Source organism: Marmota monax, unplaced genomic scaffold, assembly GCF_021218885.2.
Source record: "Marmota monax isolate L192 unplaced genomic scaffold, Marmota_monax_Labrador192_F-V1.1 WCK01_AAM20220418_F8-fsc00107, whole genome shotgun sequence".
Lineage (NCBI taxonomy): Eukaryota > Metazoa > Chordata > Mammalia > Rodentia > Sciuridae > Marmota > Marmota monax.
In genome coordinates, this window is record NW_026693761.1 from 3,875,131 (window position 1) to 3,897,159 (window position 22,029).

Sequence of the window (22,029 nt, forward strand, 5' to 3'; positions counted from 1 at the left end):
AATCAGAGGACCATTTAGGTAACTGTTAAGAAGCTAAGCAGCATCACAGTGCATGAACCAACAGCACAATAAATACTTCTTAGGGTCACTTAGAACTTGATCTCAAAATTCTTGTATGTTATCAAAACCAAAAAGAACCAAGGAGGGCATGAAGGGCCACTCTCAACTTTTAAATTGGTACTATCTTAAGGGCAGAGGCTTATAAATCTCTCAAAATTTTAGGAGGCAAAAATGACTGGATTTCTTTTTTTAAAAATGACTGCATGTTTGTCTAGGCACTGAAAATATGTGCAGGGTGAGCCAGGTCTCCTCAGAGCTCAGGCCTCCAGAGCACATTTATGAAACTTTCCTTTCTAGAGAAGGCACTGATGTTGTACTTGGCTAGGAGGAAACCAACTCATAACACAGAAAGTTCTTTTTTTTTTCTTTCTTCTCCATGTCTTCCTACCCTTTCCCTAAGTAGCCAAGTCTTTAAAAAGCAACCACATTATATATTGGCATCAAGGGATTCCAAGTCTCAGAGTGTTTATGAAATGATGTTATTTATTGCAGCCACAATTTGTAAATCAGAATCCAGATCCATATGTAATGTAACAGAGAAAGAGACAGGGGCTGGCAGGGAAAAAATATTTCTCCAAAGTGGTATGAATTTGGCATTAATAGGAAGCCAACTTTGGACCATGGAAATAGGCATCTTTTGTCAGTGCATTTCCTAGTTGATTTTTGTGGAGATAAAGCTCCATTTAAAAGACAGTTGCCTGCCTACAAATCCGGGGTTGTCAAAGTGCTGAATTTGATCCAGCTAATGAATAAAAAAAAGTTAACCTCATAAAAAATTAAGTAATTTTCTGATGACAATTTTTCAAATGCATGTAAGAAATCTCTAAGTAGTAACGTAAGGGAAATATAATAACCAAGAATGAGACAAGGAGTATATTAAAATATGTTGCCTTTTAAAAAAAAAATTCAATTTTTTTTTTTTTAATTTAAATGGCCAAGGCTGTTGCCTTTGCTTCTTTGGATTTAATAGGATTTTTAAATCTCATTTCAATGAATGAAACCATTTTTTTTTTTAGGTACTCAGAAAACTAAATCATTGTCTTTGTCGCTGACTACTATTCATATCATTTAAAGACACACAACTTTGTCATTCATTTTTACTCATGACTGAAACTTTACTTTTAAAATATAAGGACTGGGGCTGGGGCTCAGGGGTAGAGCACTTGCCTGGCATGTGTGAGGCACTGGGTTCGATTCTCAGCACTGCATATAAATAAATAAAGGTCTATCAACTACTAAAAAGAATATTTAAAAAAATATATTAAATATAGCACCATTATATTGTCTCTCTTTTTCAAGGTCTATTGTTTTAAATGCTTTTAATGCTTCTAAGAAAATGCCATTTATTCATTTTATAGAAATGCATGAAGGTCTCCCTCAGCACCAGGTCATGAGGATAAAGTGATGAAAAAAGACAAGTTTCTCTCTCCTGGGCTCAGAGTCTGCTGTGAAAGACAGTTAAATGAACAAGAAATTCACAAAAATGGGAGAAGGCAGTGCTGGCATCAAATTACATTCTGAGATGTGAGGGGCACAGAGAGCAGTGGAAATCACAGAGAAGACCTTACTAATTAAACAAGGCTCCTGGCATGACTTTTTTGCAGTATTGGAGAAACAGCCCTGCCCTATGTGGACCAAGGATGCCCCCACTCACTATGACTTCAGTCAACCCTCCTGTCACAGGGTCCTGGCATCTAACCAGGCACAGTAAGACTCAGCTGCTATGTTCTGGAAAGGGACTGCTGTGGGGAATCCAAGGAGCTCAAGTCAGTGACTACAACCTAATTCCAAGGTGTTCACATTCCAGGACATGATAGTTACATTTTAGTAATTAGAGATGAGCAAAGCCATTTGGATATAGAAAAGAAAAGCCTGCTGCAAATTCAGAAAAGTGTTAAAATTTTTGTTACTATGAAAGTCTATACAACCCAGTCAGTACCTTCAGAGTCAGGCTTGCTTCTTCAGAACTTATCTTAGAAAAACAGAATAGAACAATTTGTTTTCTGCTCTCATAACTGCAGGCCTCCGTTCCCTGCCACCAATTAAAGAATGTACTTATAACACATTAGAATTCCTCTGGCTTTCTCATTTGTAATAATTTCTTTGCTTTTTAGGAATTATACCACTGACAAATAATGACAGTCTTCCTTTTTTATATGTTTCCTTTTGGTTTCCTTAACTTTTCTCTTTTGGCTTCATGGATTTACGTAAGGAAAGAAGATCCAGAGGTATGTCAAGAAGGCTCTGAGTTTCCAATTATCTTTTGTCTTAAATAAATCTGCAACCCCATACAGACTTTCCATTCTCGACACATCTTACACAGATGAGGGGATTCCTCTTGCCTTCCATTCCAAGTGGCATCTTTCCCAAAAATTTCAGTTACTTTAAATAGAAAATCAGTAACTTTCCCCAAGGAGCACCACCTCAACCATGTAATCAAAAGACGTACTGATGTCACATAACCCTGGGACAATGCACAAAGAAAAGGCACACCAATACTAATGTAAGACTGTTGTTCAAAATGCATAACCTTCCTTAGGTTGACCATAGGAGAATATTAGACAATCCAAACTGAGAGAGACATTCTACAAAGTAACTGACCAGTGCTGTTTGCAAGTGTCAAAGTCATGAATGACAAGGAAAAACCGAGGGACTGACAGACTGGAAAACACTAGGAGACATAACAGCTAAATTCTATGTGGAATCCAGGATCAAATCCTTAAACAAAGAAGAAAAACTGGTGAAATGAAATAACATAACTGTACTATCATGTAAAATGTGAGAATTTGGGAAAAGTGGATGAAGAGAATATAGAGTTCTCTTACTATTCCACACATTCTATACTATTTTTGCAACTTTTCTTTAATACTACCATTATTTCAGAATAAATGACTTAAACTTGAAGTGATCTTTATTGAACTTCATTGTGATTTTCTAGTCTTTGCACAGATTCACTAAAATTATTTTAGATAACTCTTCCCAAGAATCTATATTTTTAAAATAAATTTTTGAATTCTTAACATCTCTTTATAATTAACACAACAGTAGACAGAAAAAAATGTCAATTAATTTATTTCACAAATACTAAGAGAGGAAAACTTGATAATAAATACTAACCATTCAAAGTTTAATACTACATTTTAAAGAGTTACACAGTCAGCTTTGTTTGGTTTAGTTTTGGTTTTGGTTTTTAGTACTGGGGATTGAGCCCAGGGGAACTTAACCACTGAGCCACATCCCTGCCCTTAACGTTTTTTTTTTTTTTTTTTTTAATTTTGAGACAAGGTCTCACTAAATTGATGAGGCTCAGCTTTGAACTTGTGATCCTCCTGCCTCAGCCTCCCCAGCTGCTTGGATTACAAGCATGCATCACCATGCCTGGCAGGACTACTTATTTTTTCTCAGAAAAATATAAACAGAATTGTAAATGTGCAGGCATGTCTTTATCATGTGTCAATTGCTAGGAACAGTAGGGGCTCTTCTGCCCTCTCTCCCCAAGCCAGGTCTACCTTGGCCCATCCCTTTATCAGATTCTTGTCAAAAAAGGAAACAGTCAAACTGGTTAATTCCTGAGACATTTATTCCCTCAGGATACAATTAGCAGGACCCTTTATCTAGGACTCCTGAGCCTGTATGCCATGCCTGTTTTCTTCTATCTCTGGTCCAAACTTAGGAATGTAGGAAATCATCAGTGTCCTTTGCTTCTTCCCTGTCCCTGGGGATGGATCACTGAAGGATAGTAGGAACCTCATTTAGGTTTTTGAAAACTTGGAGTCCTGCTTGGGGCAGTGGTAGACACGTTTATGGTCTTTAACAACGTGGCACGTTGACTTCCCTTAACTCTGGGTTCCCATATGCAGTCTCTTATAATGTCTGCAGAGACAAAATATCATTTTCCCAAAGAATTTGGGTGCTCTCATCCCCACATACCTAATGCTATAAAACACCACACTCACCTGTTAACATAAGGAACCAAAAGAAACAATTATAGAATATTTTCAGAGAAAAAAATCTGTGAAAGAGGAAGCAACATAAGCCCAGGGAAGCACAGTCCACATTACCTTCTTAATAAACGCCACCGAAAATGTATCCCACGACACAATGCCATGGTCCATCAGCTCCACAAAGGCCGTCAGGGTGAAGGACAGCATGTCTCCAAAGCTGCAAAACAGAGTCATGGGCCCAGAACTGAGCACTGGGAAAGATGCAGAAAGCCTCGGGAAAACAGAATTTTCAAAGACCCCTGGCATAAGCCGCTGGACACAGACAACTTCCTCACACACCAGTGTTGGAAAGGGGCATTGGCTCAAAGTCAGCCGGGGCTTCAGAGTTGAACAGGCTTGGCCTCACGCTGACCTCACTCTGGAGAGCTGCATCACACTGGGAAATTCACTTAACCTCTCTGAGCCTCTCTTTTCTTAGCTGAAAAGCTGGGTAGTGAGTAATAGCTATTTAACCACAAGGCTGCTTGTAGGGCACTTAATAAAGTGCACATCATATAAACATTCAGTAAATGCCAATGTGAAGAAAAACTTCTCAGTAAATAAAAGATCTTTTAAGAGAGGGCAATGTGGTGCTTTTATTATCCACAGCTATCAAGGGGGAAGATTCATAATAACAGTGAAGAGTATCAGCCTTTGGAAAGGATCCAAGAGCCTGCACTTACCTCTGTGTGTGTACTCAGATACAGTATGTGTCTAAGTAAAAATGGCTTACTTTGATGTTATACTGGCCAGCACTCCATCTTAAGCCAGTGGGTTTTATGTAGTAGCTACAGAGACAACAACCCCATGTGAGGGCTTTGCTGACCCTAAACTTACTGTGATTCAGAAGCTGTAGATAGAGTCTAATGTGTGATTTAGAAATCAGAGAAAGATTAGGAGGTGCTATGGCTTGAACTAATGTCTCCCAAAAGTCCACGTGTTAAAGGCTTGATCTCCAGCTTGGCGTTTTTGGAAGGTGGTGGAAATTTTAAGGTCTTCAGGTCTCTGGGGATATGCCCTTGAAGAGCACTGTTGGGCCCCTAGACTCTTTCTTTTTCACTTTCTGGCCATGAGATGAATGTTTTGGCTCCATCAGAAGCTTCTGCCATGATGTGCTGCCTCTCCCAAAGCCATAGGGCCAATCAGTCATGGACTGAAACCTCTAAAACCATGAACCAAAATCGACCTTCTTTGTTTATAAGTTGTTCATCTCAGGTATTTGTTACAGTAATGGAAACTAACACAGACAGGCTCAGGTAAAAGCACTTTCTTTCTTTTTTTTTTTTTGGTTTTGGAGATTGAGCCCAGAGGTGCTTTTACCACTGAGCCATCTCCCCAGCCCTTTTAATTTTGTATTTTGAGAGGGGGTCTCACTAAATTGCTTAGGGGCTTGCTAAGTTGCTGAGGTTGGCTTTGAACTTGTGATCCTCCTGCCTCAGCCTCTATAGCCACTGGGATTATAGTTATGGACCACCATGCCTGGTTAAAAGCACCATCTTTCTATGATAGTTCTATCTGGAGCACTTGGCAGACAATATTCTGGTTACTAGTGCTTTCCAAAGATATTTTGACAGACATTTATATACTCAGAATCCTTTACAGATAATCACCTTTACCATGAATGATCAAGATCACAAATATTAATTCAAAATTCTCAAAATTAATTCATTCTCTCTCTCTCTCCCCCCCCCCAGGACATAAAATTATGCCAATCAGGATTATTGCACTATTTTATATGGTTGATTTTTTAAAAAACAAAAGTTAGTCATGTATTTAACCTATAGGCCATTATTTCTACCTTACGAAATCTCCTAACAAATTTAGATAGAATCTTCCCACTTATTTTCAATTAATGAAATAGAAAACAGGTTCACATTTCTTTTAAAACAGCTTCTCAATTTCCCTTCCTGTTATTGTTCCACTTAGTCCAGTCTTAAAAACAACCTTTTAAATTCTGCCTCACCTTAGAAGTTGTGATGCTAAAAGAAGCCTATAGAAAGGGAAGTCTCCCTTTAAAGAAGAACTATCATGCTAGGCCGCTGAGACCAGAGGGGAAGAGACTCACTAGACGGAAATGGCTGAGGGAGTGGTGTCTGAGGTTCCCCTCCAGCTCTAAGTGGGCAAGTTATCCACCATCCCAGACTTCGTTTCCTCATTAATTAAAAACACGGATGAGGATGATGGTAGCAATGGTGGTATCCCACTCGGAGACCACTGGAGAAAGAAAATGAGCTAATATACTAAAATCCCTTCTAACAGCATGTGGCAAATAGCAAGCAGCATGTGAGTGCTAGCTATTAGCACTATAACAAAAGTAGCATTTTAAAAGGTGAATGACGTCCATAATGTTCATTCATTTTGCCGTCATTGTGCAAAGAATTCTCTGTTCTTAGAACCAGGAGGGAAAATGCAAGAAAAGCCAAACCATTCAGGCCACTTGGAAAAGCACCTCTAGCCTTTCAAAGCAGCACACAGCCAGGCCCAGTCCTACAGGTGCCCCTAGGTGGCATCAGAGGCTCATGCCTCAAAAAGAAAATCCAATGTAGAAAAACTTACTGGAAGGAGAGAACATAAAATTAGAAAGATGGGAGGAAAATGAGTTTAACAGGTTAACAAGAAAGGTTAAATAAAATTTCTAGAATAACTTTCCTTATAGACAATGAGTCACTAGAAGATCCACGTCTCAGATTGCAGAAGAAGAAAACTGCTTCAGGAAAATAAGAGCCAAGCAGTAAATACAACTAGTAAGATTTATTAATAGACTAGGTAAACACTAGTATTACTGTGAAAAAGTTATGACATAATAATATGTAATATTGTTATTAGCAATATGAGCAAACATTTTATTTATTTACTTAAAAACAGAAAAATAGTCACCATATAATAACCAATAATTAGCATTTGCTTTTTTCTGGGATGGTTAAAGTCTCAAAAACTAAGATCGTCTCATAAACATGCCAGGAGATGACGGCATCCAGGGCCTGCACCCAGGGCTATGAAAATTCCTGCCTCAATGATGTTAATAACAGAGCCAGCCATGGAACAGGCCATGGCAGAGGAATACACAGATTGTTGGAATCAATATCCTTTTCACAGTCCTAGTCAGCAACCTGAGACTGAATGCAGATGGCATTAGTCTTGAAGTCAGTCTTCATCAGCTGCTTTAAAAGCAAAAGATAAGTTATATACATGCCCTCTATAATCTTAAGGTAAAATGACTCGGCTCCCTATTTACCTACTGAATAGAACTCTAATCCAAATGGTGCTAGTAACATCTGGGAATAATTGATCTCCCCTAAAGTGCTCCAGAACTCTATCTACAGACTCCTCATACAATCTGCAAGAACCCTGGAAAAAATGATGGAGAGCAGGAGAAAGAATACCAGTTGGTTTCCAAATCTCCTAGTTGATTTGGGGCCTAGGACTACAATCTCTATAGCTCTCCAAGAAGTGAAGCAGCATTTCTGAGAGGGTTTTTCTGTGCTTTTCATTTATCCTTGGGTGTGAATGACTGACAAGTGAAAGAAGAGCTTCTTCACACCACACAACAATCAAGGTGTTCACAGGAAGTATCATTTTCTCTATTTAATAACATGATCTGTAGGTAGATACATAGAATGAACCCTATAATCTATTATATATTAAATATAAATAATATTGTAATCATGTATATCATATTAACAAAATATTTAACACATCGGCAATATACTCATTATATAAAAGACTATATACATATATTCTATATATGACATATATAATTCATTAAGACTGATTGATTGAGTAGCATAGTATATTTCTACAAAGAGGAACTTTTTCAAAATTAAACCTCAAGCCTTCAGTTGCAAGGAATGCCATGCTAAAATTTTATTACATTGCAAATAAAAGGACCTATTTTAAGTGAGATGGCTATAAAAGCTCTTATTAAACCCTGACATCAGTGTTTATTTCCACTCCTTAGGGGAGTAATTCAGACTCCAAAGAGGGAAGGCAGGAGCTAAGATTCTACCTTTGAAATCAATGCTGAGTGCACAGTATCAAGCCTTAAAGGAATTACAAATATAAAGCAACCACATGGCACATTAGGAACATTTTAAATTTTATTTGGTTTATTTGTTTTTGATAAAGTGTGAGGCTAAAGATTCTGCAGTACCGACTGCCACGAATTAAGCCATCTGCAAACTTTACACGCTGGTCGACAGTCACTGTCACAGCCAACACACCATGTGTGCTGGAATGATTCAAATAAATGTTTCTCATCAACTTAGTAGAGATCATCTCTATTCCAACAAAATCCAGCCGATCTCAAAACAAGCATGTAAATTTATGTTGCTAATTTTATAAGAGAATTATGCTTCCAAATGTTTCTACGCAGTGGCATGTTCAATATAGAACTGGAGCAACTTATAAAGCTATCAATAAATCATACTGAATAAAGATCCTTAATTGCCAAAGTTAATAGTTAATAGCTATAGCTCTGCCCTGCCCTTTGAGTTTTTTCATTATTTTCTACTGATGGGGGAGGGGTGGTGATGGTAAAATTTACCCATAAAACTATTTAGATACCTCCTTAGCCTTCAGAATCATAGTAAACATTAATGGATCCTTTTTAAAGATCAAAGTGGACTCTACTCTATATCATTGATTTTGATTTGCCTCTCCTCTTGTATTGATATCATTCTCCTTTGACAACAAATGATAGCAAGACTTGAAGTCAGTTAAGGAAAGATTCCAAGTTTGTTTTTTGGATTGTTTGGGCTATTGTAGGCTCTATGGATTTCCAATTAAATTTTAGGTTTGGCTTTCTTTTTAACAAAAAAAAAAATGACTGATGTTGCACTGAACCTATAGATTCACTTAGGAAGAATTGCTCTCTTAAATATTATCTTTCAATCCATAAAATGATATGTCTCTCCACTTACTAAGGCCTCTAATTTCTCTACACAATATATTTATTTTTCAGTGGACTGCATGTCTCTTGTTGAATCTGTTCATAAGAATTTGATGACTTTTGATCATCAAAATGATCTTTGATGCTTTATAAATGGAATTTTTTAAATTTCATTTTCCAGTTTGGGGCAGTTAATATACAAAAATACATGGATTTTTATACAGTGATGTTGTATCCTGAGACCTTGTTAAATTCAACCATTAGAACTAGCAGTCTCTTTGTAGAGTTCTTAAGATTTTCTATGTATATAATCATGTCTTGTGAATACAGACGTCTTTATATCTTTCTTCTGAAATTTTTTCTCCTTCCTTGTTATTATATTACTTCTTTCTTGATTATTGCAATAGGTAGGAACCGTAGTATAATGTTGAAGAGAAGTGAAGAAAGTAAACACATCTGCCTTACTCCTGATCTTTATGTGTAGGAAAAATTCAGTGTATCAGCATTAAGTCTGATGCTCTTAAGTGGGCTTTTTCAGGTTGAGGAAGTTCCATTTATTCTTAGCTTGCTGAGAACCTTTATTATGAAAGGATGTTAGATTTTATGAAATGCTTTTTCTCTAATAAGAGTTTATTTGTTTTTTGATAAAGTGTGAGGCTAAAGATTCTGCCGTACCGACTGCCACGAATTAAGCCATTTATTTTTCTCCTTCATTTTTTCTTAAAGCTGAATTATACTGATTGCTTTTCTAATATTAAACCATTTCTGATAGAAATCCTTATTGATCATGATGGGTTATAACTTTATATTTGCTTGGTTATGCTTGTTAATATGTTGCTGGGGATTTGTGTACCTCTGTTCACTGGGGACACTGGTCTATAAATTTTTATTACCTCTATTGTCACTGTCAAGTGTTGGTACCAGAGTGATAGATACAGGCTGCCGAAAGTGATTGGAAAGTGTCCCTCCCTCCTTTATGTTCTGAAAGCATAAGTGTAGATTTGATATTTCTTCTACAAAAATCGGATAGAATTCACCACTGGAACCAGTTTTCATTGCAGGGAAGGCTTTTAATAATGAATTCCATTTCTTTCATAGCTATGGGCACTCAGATTTTCTATTTCATCAGGAGTCAGTTTTTGTTGTGTCAGTATTAGTCCTCTGAGAAGTGAACCCCTCCAGTTCACTAGGAGACTGGGTAATACCTGTGAAACCTCAAGGAGCAGAAAGCAGGATTAGATGAGGCAGATCTGATGTCTGTGAGAAGAACAGGGAAGGGAAGTTGATGCAGATCTGGTAAAGTCTCAGTTAACTAGTAGGGAACTCCAAAACAAACATTGCCTTTTGGAGGAGTCCCACAGTGAGCAGAAATGGCCAGAGTCTGGGACCTTCACCATGCTGACCTACTGGAGACTGCCTGACAAGGGTTCAGTCTTGACTTAAAAGCTGCCATGGATCTTGCATGTGCTCTAGCTGGAAGCTACTAGCTAACTGCTTTCCTGGTGGTTGAGCCAATAAGATCTTTCATGAAGAGAGTTCAAAGCATCTGTTTCCATAGTTTAGTAACTTCTGTTTCCCAAAGCCTTTGTCCATTTCATCTAAAAATTAAAATTTTCTGGCATAAAGTTATTCACAATAACATTTTTTTTTTTTTTTTGCTGCTAATGTCAGTAGGATCTGTAGTGATATACCTCTCTTATTCCTAGTGTTGATATCTGGATTTCTTTTTTTTTTTTCTTTCCCCTAAAAAAGTTTGCAAAGTAACTCGGTTTTGACTTTTAATTTTCTCTACTATTTGTTTCTTTTCTATTTCACTGATCGCATCTATTTTTATTCTTTTTTTTTACTTACTTAGTTCACATTCTTTCCCTGGCTTCCTAAGCTGAAATTTAGACCACTGATTTTTTAAATCTTTATTCTTCTCCAATATAAGCTTTTAAGCCAATAATTTCCCTCAAACCACTGATTTAGATTCATCACAAATTCTGGTGTATGTTTTTATTTTCAACACTATCCAGTTAAAAATATTTGGTAATTTCAACTACGTTGTTCCTTGATTCTCAGGTAATGATGCCAAACATCTGGGAATTTTCAGCTATATGATTGTTACTGATTTCTAATATAATTTCCTTGTGATCCAAGAACATGACTTTTATATAGTTGCAATCATTTGTAAATTGATGGTCAAGCATATGATCTTTTTGCCAGAGCCTTCAAAAGAATATATATTTTTGCTATTGTTGGGTATGATGCTCTATAAATGGCAATGAAGACCTTCAACAGTATTAATCAGATCTTCTATACCCTTATTGATTTCGAGTAATTTTCCTATCAGTTAAGAGACAGTGGTATTAAAATATTCAACTAGGATGATGGGTTTGTCCATTTTCCTTTTTGACGATCAGTTCCTGTTTTGTGTATTTTGAATCCTTATTATTAGGTGCGCATGAATTTAACATTTTCGTTTTCCTAATGAATTGACCAATTTTTATTATGTATACCACTCTATCTCTGATAACAAGTTATCTTTAAATCTTATTCTACCTGATATTAATAAAACTACTTAACTTTGTTATTAGCATTTGCATGATATGTTTTTCCATTTTTTTTTAATTTTCAAGCCACAAGACATGTGTCTATGTGTCCATGTAAGCAGCATACAGCTGAGATCATGCATTTTGTTTTCTGTGGGTGTTTTTTTGCCGAGGGGCAAGGGGGTCTGACAAGCTAATCCTTTTAACTAATGTGCTTAGTCCTCTTACGTTTATGTATTGATGTGATTACATTTAAGCCAATCGATTTGTTATTCATTTTTTATCTTTCCTAACTATGTCTTGTGCGCTAGTTCTCTTTTCCTACCTTCATCTGGGCTAATTAAATATTTTTAAACTGGTCTCTTTTATATCCACATCCTTTGTGCTACTTTTGTCATGTATTTTACAACTCCACACATTATAAACCCTGTTAATAAACATCACTGTAACTTGAGTTTTATATGTTATGTGTCTTTTAAAGAAGTCTAAGAAAAAGAAAGAAAAGTGTGCTTTGTCTTTTATATTTATCCACTCATTTACAGTTTCCAGGTTTCTTCTAATAGAAGAAACTCTGCTAATAGAACTCTGCTAATAGAACCTGATTTCTAGGTAGTATCAAGTCCATTCAGTCTGAAAAACTTGCTTCATACCTCTTGCAGTATAGATCTGCTGACAATGAACTGTCTTCATTTTCCTTCATCTAAAAGTGTTTTTAGTTCACCATTATTTCCAGAGAGAGTTTTTCTGGTTATAGAAATCTGGCTGACAAGCTCTTTTTTCTTTTTTTCAGCATTGATTGTTAAGAGGTCCTTCTAGCCTCCATTATTTCTAGTAAAAAGTCAGCCTTTATTCTTGTTTTCAAACTTATGTTATTATTTTCATTAATAATTTTTTTCTCTGACTGCTTTCATTTTATCTTTGGAATTCAAAAGTCTGACTATTATCTTTTGAGGTAGAGTTTCCTTTGTATTTATCCCTCTTGGGGGTGCACAGAGCTCCTTAGATCTGTTAATTTACAAATTTCAGCAAACTAAATTGTTTTTATATAATTGTTTCCTCAAATATTTTTCTTCCCACTCTCATTCCTCTCCTGTTGGGACTTCAATTAATTATATTTTAGGTCACTTCTTGTTATCTCATAGGTCAAATATTCACTATTTATTTTATCTATTTTCTCAGATATGTATACTAATATATCTTCAAAGTTACTACTCTTTTTCTGCCACCTTCAATCTTTATATAATGAATTTTTCATTCTAACTCTTTTACTTTCCAGTTTTAAAGTTTACATTTGCTTATTTTTATGTTTTCTGTTTCTCTGATGTTTTAATAACCTTAGTCTCTGTTAAGGTTTCCCAAATGTGCATTCATTATACAGACACTTTTCTTTGGTCTTTTAACATATTTTTAAAAGTTGTTTTAAAATTTTCTTCTGCTAAATCCAACACCTAATGTTGGAGTTCCTACAGTCAATTTCTATTATCTGCCTTTTTCATTTTCTTTAACTGTGAGTCATCCTTTCCTATTTCTTTGTATACATAGTAAATTTTTTATTGTATACTGCATATTGTGGATAAAACATTGTCAAGGCTCAGAATTCAGTTTCATTCCTCTAAAAAGAGTGTTGATTTTGTTCTAGCAAGAGGTTACTCAAACTCCAAATTGTGCGGTGAAAGACTCACATCTCTGTTCAATTCTTTAAGTTTCTAGTCATTCTTTTTACGGGGCCCTCTGGGTTTCCACAGATATATGTGCATTCATGTTTCCATAATCAGTAATATATCTTAGCAGAATTTATATGTAGATGTTTGGTTTTACACAATAAGAGCTTCCTTTCTTTCATGGATTCTCTTTACTGATCAAGCTACTCTTCCAGTTCCAAACTAGTCATTCGCCAGTGCCAGGGATTTCTGCCACCCCATGCTACATGGATGAGCAGATGATCTGGGGCAAAAAGCAGCAAACACACAAATCCCATTCAAGGCCCAAGGGATGCCTTCCTTCTACTTTTTGCCTTGTTATCTGGTGCCTTCAAATAGTTGTTTTTAGATGTTCTGTCCACAATATTTAGCCATGATATAATATCTGTATTTGTGTTCATCTGATTCTCTGATCATTGATTTCTGTCCATGACTGATAAATGGATCACAAACTGTTCAGCACCCCTACATACCAGTCAACTAAAACTATTGGCTGGCAAATTTTTAAGAAATTATTTCAGCTTTAGATCCCCAAATGCCTCTACATTAGCAAATTATATGAGGTTGATGGAGAGAAAAAAAGACTTTCATCCTACCTCTACCATCTGATTTTAACCACTGCATTAAGGAAAGAATGCTAATTTGTACTATGTGGTGGATATAAGGGTGGGTAAGAAGCAGTGGGTGTAACATTGAGATTATGACCAAGATAAATGCTCATAAAAGTGGTTTCTACTGCCTTTACCATTAAGTGTTTCTACTATATTAAAAATGTATGCCAAAATAAAATTTAAGCTTTACCCTAGAAATGCAATATTGCTTTCTACTTTATTAGAATTTAATAAACACGAGAGTTCCTGTAACTAATCCTCTTTCTATGTGGGAAGAGTGGGGGGAAGGTGAACCCCCTGAGCTCAGTATCACACTAGAGTACATTGAAGGTGCTAAGGATTTTGTCTGAGGGCTTGAGAAATTAAGGTCCACATTTGAGGTGCTGTTCAGTGTTCCTTCTCAAATTGAAATTATCTTGAAATTTCTCAAATTGAAATTAACACTTGGGTTCCAGGGAAATCTGTTCAGCCTACTTAATAGAGTTTGTTAGATCCTATTTGGACTCACCTTGATTAGAGAGTAAGAAAGCCACTCGAGGGGGAAGACTCAGATCTCCAGACACAATTTGCAGGCATTCCACTTAAGACATAGATAATCGAGCACTTTCTCAGACCCAGAGCAAATAATTTTCATTCCACAGATCAGCCCTGAATATTTTTTTAATGTGAATCTTTTTCTTTCTGAGCCATTGAAAAAAAAATCAAAGACTTTTAACTTTGAACATCACATAGGCCACAAAAAAAGAAAGTTTTGTTTAAAGTAATGCATAAAATTATGCTCAGTATTGCTCCAGGAGAAGGAGAGCAATCTTGATGTGATCATTTAGTGGTTCTAAACCTAAAATGCCCTTTCTACTACAAAGGCAAACGAGAAGGAAAATAAATTTTTAAAGAACCTGTTTATAAGAACATCAAACAGAAAGAAAAAAAATCATTTACTCAAAATATCTAGCTGCATAGTTATGAAGTTAGGGGACAGGGCTTAATTATACAAAGAAAAAGGAAGTATAAAATTATCAGTATGAATTGATTATATATTCTTACCAAGGCTTCATAATCTTCTGCAATTTCTGGTATCGGCTGCAAAATTTAAAAACAACCATGTGAGAAGCATGTTTGAAAGCCATGATTTTTACACAAATAATACATATTAAAGAAAACTCAAGATTATCTGGGCATGGTAGTGTGTGTTTGTAATTCCAGTGACTCTGAAGGCTGAGGCAGAAGGATGGCAAGTTCTAGGCCAGCCTCAGTAACTTTGAGAGACCCAAAATAAAAAGGGCTGGGGATTTGGCTCAACAGCAGAATGCCTTTGGGTTAGATCCTTAGTACTGAGAGAAGAGAGAGAGACAGAGAGAGAGAGAGAGAGAGAGAGAGAGAGAGAGAGAGAGAGAGAAGAAAACTACACATCAGATATAGGACAGAGAATCTATTGCCAAGTAAAGCCATTTTATCCATTTTAAAATATTCAAAATAATAAATTAGTATTCTTTAATGAAAAGAGGCAGTCAAAACTACTCTCAAAACTCACTTTATTGAGGTATTGCTAAAGACAATGAGAACACTCTCTTTGGATTAGAATGGATCTGTTCAATGATGGTGGAACCCTAAGGGATAAGAATGCCTACATTTGCAATGAAAAAAGTTAAGCCCCAAAGTACTGGACTATAAGGAAATAATTTATTATCCTTCATGGTAAAATATCTGCTAATTGTACTTTTTCTTCAAAATGTGTGCTTCTTCTGAGGGAAGACACTAGAATTTCTGTGATGAGAAATTGTGTCAGACACTAAGATCAGAACTCTGGGAAGAAACCTGCAATGGGTAAACCTGGCTACAACAAGGGACAAGGTATTTAAAAAACAAACCAACAAACGAAAAATCTTGAGGGTACCGGAGTTTCAACAAGATAAGGAAACCAGAGATTCTATTCTGATCAAACCACTTTCCATTCCTCACATCTGCCAAAAGTCTAGCTTTAAATCTGTTGTCTAGCTGTATTAAGGATCCTTCTGTTCCTTCCAACTAGTCATCTCCTATCCCCAAACTCACCTCACCCTAGGCTACTGTGGAGAGCCTCCCTGACCTTGCATTTCCCTCATTCAGACTGCAGGGGGCACCAGTGTCTGCACACCACCAGCCATAGGATATCTCACTACCCTGGTTCCCTGAAGGCCAGGGATCTTTACCATAACTGGCATAACATCAGACACACACAGAGTAGGTACTCAATAAACCGTTGGTGCATAATTCTGTTCTGAAGGCTTCACATTCTCAATCACATAAAACATAACTCCTTCAACAACTAAAATAGCAGCATGAAGACTAAAATCTAGTGTTTTGTAAAACTATGAAAAAAAGGTATATAAGGAGGGTTTTTTTGTTCTCTTTTCTTCCCTTCCCCTCCTTTGACTACTTTTCTTTTTAAAATATTTATTGTTTTTCTTCCTTCCTTCCTCCATCAAAAAGCTATTGGCAGAGGGAAAAAAAAAATAGGTAACCAGGGGGCGGCTGGCCTGAGCAGAAGCTGGGGACATTTGCAAAAGCCAAACACAAATTTCCACTAAAAGGAACTAGGGGTCCTTGGAGAAATGGTTCATGCCAAGGCCGAGGAAAGGAAAGATCTAGATAATGCTGGGAACATCTGATTGAGCCAGAAAGCAAAGAAATGCTCAACAAATGATGGGGAAATGGTCAAAAGGACACAGAAGCTAGGTTGAAGGAGCTCCTGCCAGCCACATCTGGGACAAGATGAGCATCCCAATAGTCATAGTACTGACAGATGATAGCCATGGAATAAAACAGAATAGATGAGTCCACTTATTATCAAGTGATGTGTTGATAAAGTTTCAGAACAAAAGTCCTGAGGGGAAAAACACAGAAATCTGATGTGTACCACTTTCCAATGTCTACGATGTCACTATTTTTACCATGGCTGATTTAAAGTACCAACATGACATCTGTGAGCATGAAGCTGGGAAGAGTTGCAATACTCTTATTGGATGTTGTACAAGCCATCACTAGCACTCCACTGGAAATCAATATACAAATGAACAGAAACATAGGAGAATGTAGGTCTCTTCCAACAGAGAAAAGGCAACTAGAAAATGGAGAAAGAATGATAACATCAGAAAAGCCTCCTTCGGAAATTATAATAAGAAGAAGTAAGTTAAATAAGAAAATTAGTGTTAAAACTGGTGGGTGAAATTGGGATGAGGAATTGGATTTTACATGGTTTCAAAGTATCTCCCTACAAATTATTCATAAGTTAATTGCAAAAGGTTGGCGGTAAATGTTGCAATGAAGACAACTGAAGATGTTCTTAATCAAGTGGTCAAAGTGAATGTGATTAAGACAAAGAGACACCACAGGCCAACAATAGCATACAATGAAAAACAAAAACAAAATCATCTGCATCATTGTGAAATTCCAATCAAGAATATATAATACAGACTCAATCATGAGAACACATTAGACCAACCTGACCCCGGAAAAACATGTGGGGTTCAATGGAAAACTGTGCAGACTATATACATACTCTTCTGGGTTATCAGATTCTGGCTCTGTGCTGCCTTTGAGCTATTTTATAACTCTTGCAAGCCATAGGTAACTAATGGATATATATTTTTGTCCTGTCTGGTAGTGATTTAATTGGCTTCCTCCCTGCTGGTGGAAAACCAGTTTGGTCTCCATTTGCAATTCATCTCAACATTCCTTTGCTCCATATAAATTTGTTCTCTTTTGACTTTTCCCTTTGAAACGATTATACCATCTGCTGGTCCCCTCATATCATATGGGTAAAACTAATTCTTTTAACACATGTCCATTTGTACATCTGTAAGAAAGTCCTAGGTTTACCTTTCCCTGAAAAGGATCCATATCCAATTACCTTTTAACAAATCCAACTGGAGGACAGGCTAACTAGATTGCTAACCTATAATCTTAAAAAAAAAAAAATGTCAAAGTTGTGGAAGAACAGGGTGGAAGGTGCTGCCTGGAGATATATCCTTTATATTAAAAGATGCAATCAGGACAACAGGAAAAAAAAAACTGAGTGACGTCTCTCTAGGTGAAGGACAAATGAGAGTTCTCTATCTTGCAACTTTTCTGCAAGTTAGAAACTATTTTGAAATAAAATATGTGCATGTGCATGAGATATATTAAGTAGTCACTGCAAAGCTTCAAAATAACTTTCTGGCTGGGGGCCCAAGCAACTTCAGGTTTTTCACACATTCCACCTTGACTAGTGACTCAGTCAGTCCTGGATATTCCTCCCAGACCAGAGTGCAAAAAAATACCTGGGCCAAGTCAATATTCCTCACATCTCTATTTGTGCACCCTCACTTTATTTAGATTCTACAGAAGAAGGGAAGTGTTTTTTGTTGTGATATGTGTCTGTTGTTCTAACTGGGATACTCTCTTCCTCCCAGGATATTCTTTTATTTTATTTTTTTAAAGAAATATGAGAAGAGAAATGGTTCCTGGAAAGGCTAAGGTTTCACAGTGGCCAGAAACCTCTTGTCCCAGCCCAAGGAATGGTATTCTCTGCATTAGCAGAAGATAATCTCTTCTTGAAACTGGCCTTATGACCCCTTCTCATTTCCATTACCAGTGAGATCCACAAAGACCCAGAGAGAAAGCAAAGGCTGATGAGGAGGGGGTAGATCCTGTTTAAGGAATTTTCTGAAGTTGGCCTCTGATGCCTTTGTGATGCAAATTCTTGGCAGGGCCCCAAAAGGGCTGTTCCAGTTGTGTCTCCCTTAGATATGCAGAGAAAAGCCACAGGGGGGAAAAAAAAAAAAGTAGAGGGAGCTGGGAAGACCAGGCAGTCAGTCCTTCCAGCTGGGGCTGACTGCAGAGACCACATGGAGCAGGCTTCTTTCTGGCTCAGTCTGGGAGCTTGTTTGCTACTCCCTGTGGTCTCTGAGGGGGTGAAACTTTCTAGGTATGAGCAGGGCTGAGCTGCTAGGCTCAGTAGTTGGCTGATCCATCTGGGCTGGCCTGGACCTCCCAGAACAGCCTGGACTTACAAATACACCAGGTTCTCAGAAGAAATGGTATGAGTTGAAGCTGACAATCTGACTGTAGCATTTAAGTTTCTTTCAAAAAAAGAAATGTACCTTTTGGGTGAAGACACAAATAGTCAGAACTGTCATATGCATCTCTGTATTCTTCCCACATGCCTCCCTCTACCCCTCACAGGCCTAGCGCAGTGTCAGAAATACTGCTCAGCACTAAGAACATACACTTTGCTCAATGAATAAAACTACAAACCCATTCTCAAGTGTGGATGCTAAGCAACAAAGCTGCAGCAACATGCAGCGTGTGTTAAGTGCTACCTCAAGTTTCACAATACCTAAAAACTGAAAACAGCTATGTTTCATGTAAAGAAAAGAAAATCTGAATAATGAAAGTTTAACATGAGACTATTCTTGTGTTGTAGTGACAACAATCTTTATACACACATGCAATATACCTATATATAGCATCAGTCAGTCTTCTTCTGAAACATGCATGACAGAGTGGATGGGGGCTAATTATTTACACAATTAGTGTTGTTCCTTTTGAAGACAATTACTTAAGGATTTTCTCTACCACTAAAATATTCACAAGACTCTTTTACACTATTCCTGACACAGCCAAACTTTGGAGAAATGACCTCAATCAAACAAATAAATCAGTACTTATATATTCCCTAGATGAATGAGAACTCCTCAAACACCTCACTGCTGTTTTTTTCCTCGAAAAACTAGAAAATCTGTGGGAATTCCAGCCCAGTATTGATCAGGGTATTAGAAATGGATATATTCTTATACAAATGGGAAAGTACAAATTAGAACATTCTGGCAAGCTCCTAGGCTGTTCTGATTTTAAAACAGCTTTAAAATGTAGATATCCTCTGAGTCAAGAATTTTAATCCAACAAAATAATTTCAACAGTCACTCAGATTTTGCTAAAAGGAAAGCTGACTTGAGGATATTCAGAAAACACCCTGAAAACGATATAAAGGCCCTAGGAGAAGGGGAATGGTTAACTCTACTATGTACATACCTCCAATTATATTATGTATCAACTGTACCTCAACAAAGCTGTAAAATGAAATAACATGCAGGCAATGCAGGCAATAAAGCTGGAAAGAGTAATATTTAATGATATGAGTCTATTGTTAGATATAAAAAGCAGATAGGTTATAAAGAGTATGAATATTACAACTCTACTTTTATAAATTCTGTGCCTAACTGTGTATTTAAAAGGATATATGTAAAGGATATACACCAAGATATTAAACGCGATTGTCTGTGGAAGAGGAAATGACAGATTATTCATGATTATTTTCCTTCTGTTTATTTACATATTCTTAACAATAAATCTGATCTTCTGTTAAGGAATGAAGGTTAATTTTTAAAAGACTGTCCAAGTTCTTTGGAAATCCATGGATTTCAACTTCCTCTCTGTGGATACCACTGCCCGGGGCGGTGCAAGAGCTTACTCATATCCCATCCGCATCATTCTCTCATCACGTTGCCAAGCGGGAAGGAAACTGCTACTGCTCTGCCCTTTGGTTCTTGGACAGGTTCCACTGTTCTCTGCCCTCAGTGATGACTGGCCATTTAACAGGAAAGGGCACAGAGTAAACTGCCCAATTATCTGTGTGCATGGAGGCACAAAGAATGTCAAGCTGTGTTAAAACCCAAAGAACAGACAGAAACTTGAAGTTGCAGGTTAAAAATAAATAAATAAATAAATAAAATTCAAATCAAATATATCATTCCTGAAAATTTTTTGATAGCCATCTCTTTTGTGAAGCACTGTACATTTCTTCATATTCCTCACCTTGCTTTGGCGGAACACGTTTCCACACTTTGTTTCCCCACCCATGTTTCAATCAGAAACTGGGAATGGGATTTCGAAATTCCACAAGGATGGAAAAATTGAATTCAGGCTTTCAGCACTTTCAGTACGGTGCTCTGCCAAAATGATACTTCCCTGTTGCTCCTTGGTGGCTGATTTGGTCCCTTGGCCCTCCTGGTGCCAGCAGAAGAGAGACTTTGAAAGCATAGCCTTAGGTCATGAAAAGCAGGTAAGAAATCTCTGAATCTCATCATTATTAAAAGTAAGGAGAAAACTGCCAGCTGTGTGTGTTTTTTCAGTGTTTCCTAAAAATTTCCACAGGTCCAGCTTGGGAAGTCTCCACCTTCCCCAGCTGACGTCTGCCCAGGAGTCATGACTAACTGCCTTCCTGACTGCAGAATCTAGTAAATTCCTATGTTTTTTATTCCAAAGGTTTCCTACCAATTAATTAAGATGTCAGTGTAAGTTTAATTGAAAAGCCAGGTTTCCTTATGAGAAAAGCATCTTTCTCTTTTCTTTTTAATCTAAGCAAGAGATCAGAAAAATGAGCCACCTCTTAGAATGAGATGCAGCACTGGCAGAAGGAAGAGGCCTCAGGATCCATCCCTCAAAAGCAGCATCATTCTGAAATTAGGCAAAACAGTGAGAAGACACCAAAGGTGACCCAGAGAGATGTCATTCCTTCCCACAAACAGAATGTGATTGTGAGAGAAAAATGCAAAACAGAATTTGTCCAAGATCTGGTTTGTGCTCTGCTTACCAATCTAGAACATGGACAGATGTATGGAATTGCAATGGTTTACTGATGAGTACAAATAGTTAAAATGTTAACACGCTGGATACTCTTAATGGTATGATTAACATAAAGAAAATTGAATATTGACATTCTCTCGTGCTGTACATGTGCAACATGAAAACCTGAGTCAGATCTGCTGTCCACAGACCCCAGATCCTAGGTCTTCGGGATGGCGAGCTTTGGGGCAGCTCTATAGGTTGAGGTGAGTTATAAGGTAAAACAAAAGGGCTGATAGAAAGTAAGAATGTCAACAAGACAAATGTACATTATGAATTTGTACTATTTTTCTTTTAAAACAAAAGTAGAAGTGTGACTTTGATAAGAGTCATGGTCTGAATTATGTCCCTCCTCCCCAAGATTCACATGTTGATGCTCTAAGCTTTAGTACTTCAGGATGGGACTCTGTTTGGAGATGGGGCATTGAAAGAGGTGATTAAATTCAAATGAGACCCTTAGGAAGTCTTCCCTAATCCAATTCTACCAGTATCCCTTTAAGAGGAAGAAAATTTGTACACAAAGAGCCCCTGGTTCACATGCACACAGGGAAGCCCATATGAAGACACAGGGAGAAGGCAGCCACCTGCAAGTCTCAGAGGAAGACCTCA

At 37.1% G+C, this 22,029-nt stretch overlaps 1 protein-coding gene across 3 annotated transcripts in view; it reads right to left on the minus strand.

The window, feature by feature from the left end:
• The window catches only part of Elmo1 (engulfment and cell motility 1), a 553,589-nt gene that overhangs the window by 349,026 nt on the left and 182,534 nt on the right, over positions 1-22,029 (minus strand). For all 3 annotated transcript variants that reach the window (XM_046460598.2, XM_046460597.2, XM_046460599.2), the window contains exons 7-8: positions 14,821-14,856; positions 4,122-4,221 (exon numbers count right to left, since the gene is read on the minus strand). In XM_046460598.2, coding sequence (XP_046316554.1) covers positions 4,122-4,221; positions 14,821-14,856 — 136 coding nt within the window. The remainder of the gene's footprint in view (positions 1-4,121; positions 4,222-14,820; positions 14,857-22,029) is intronic.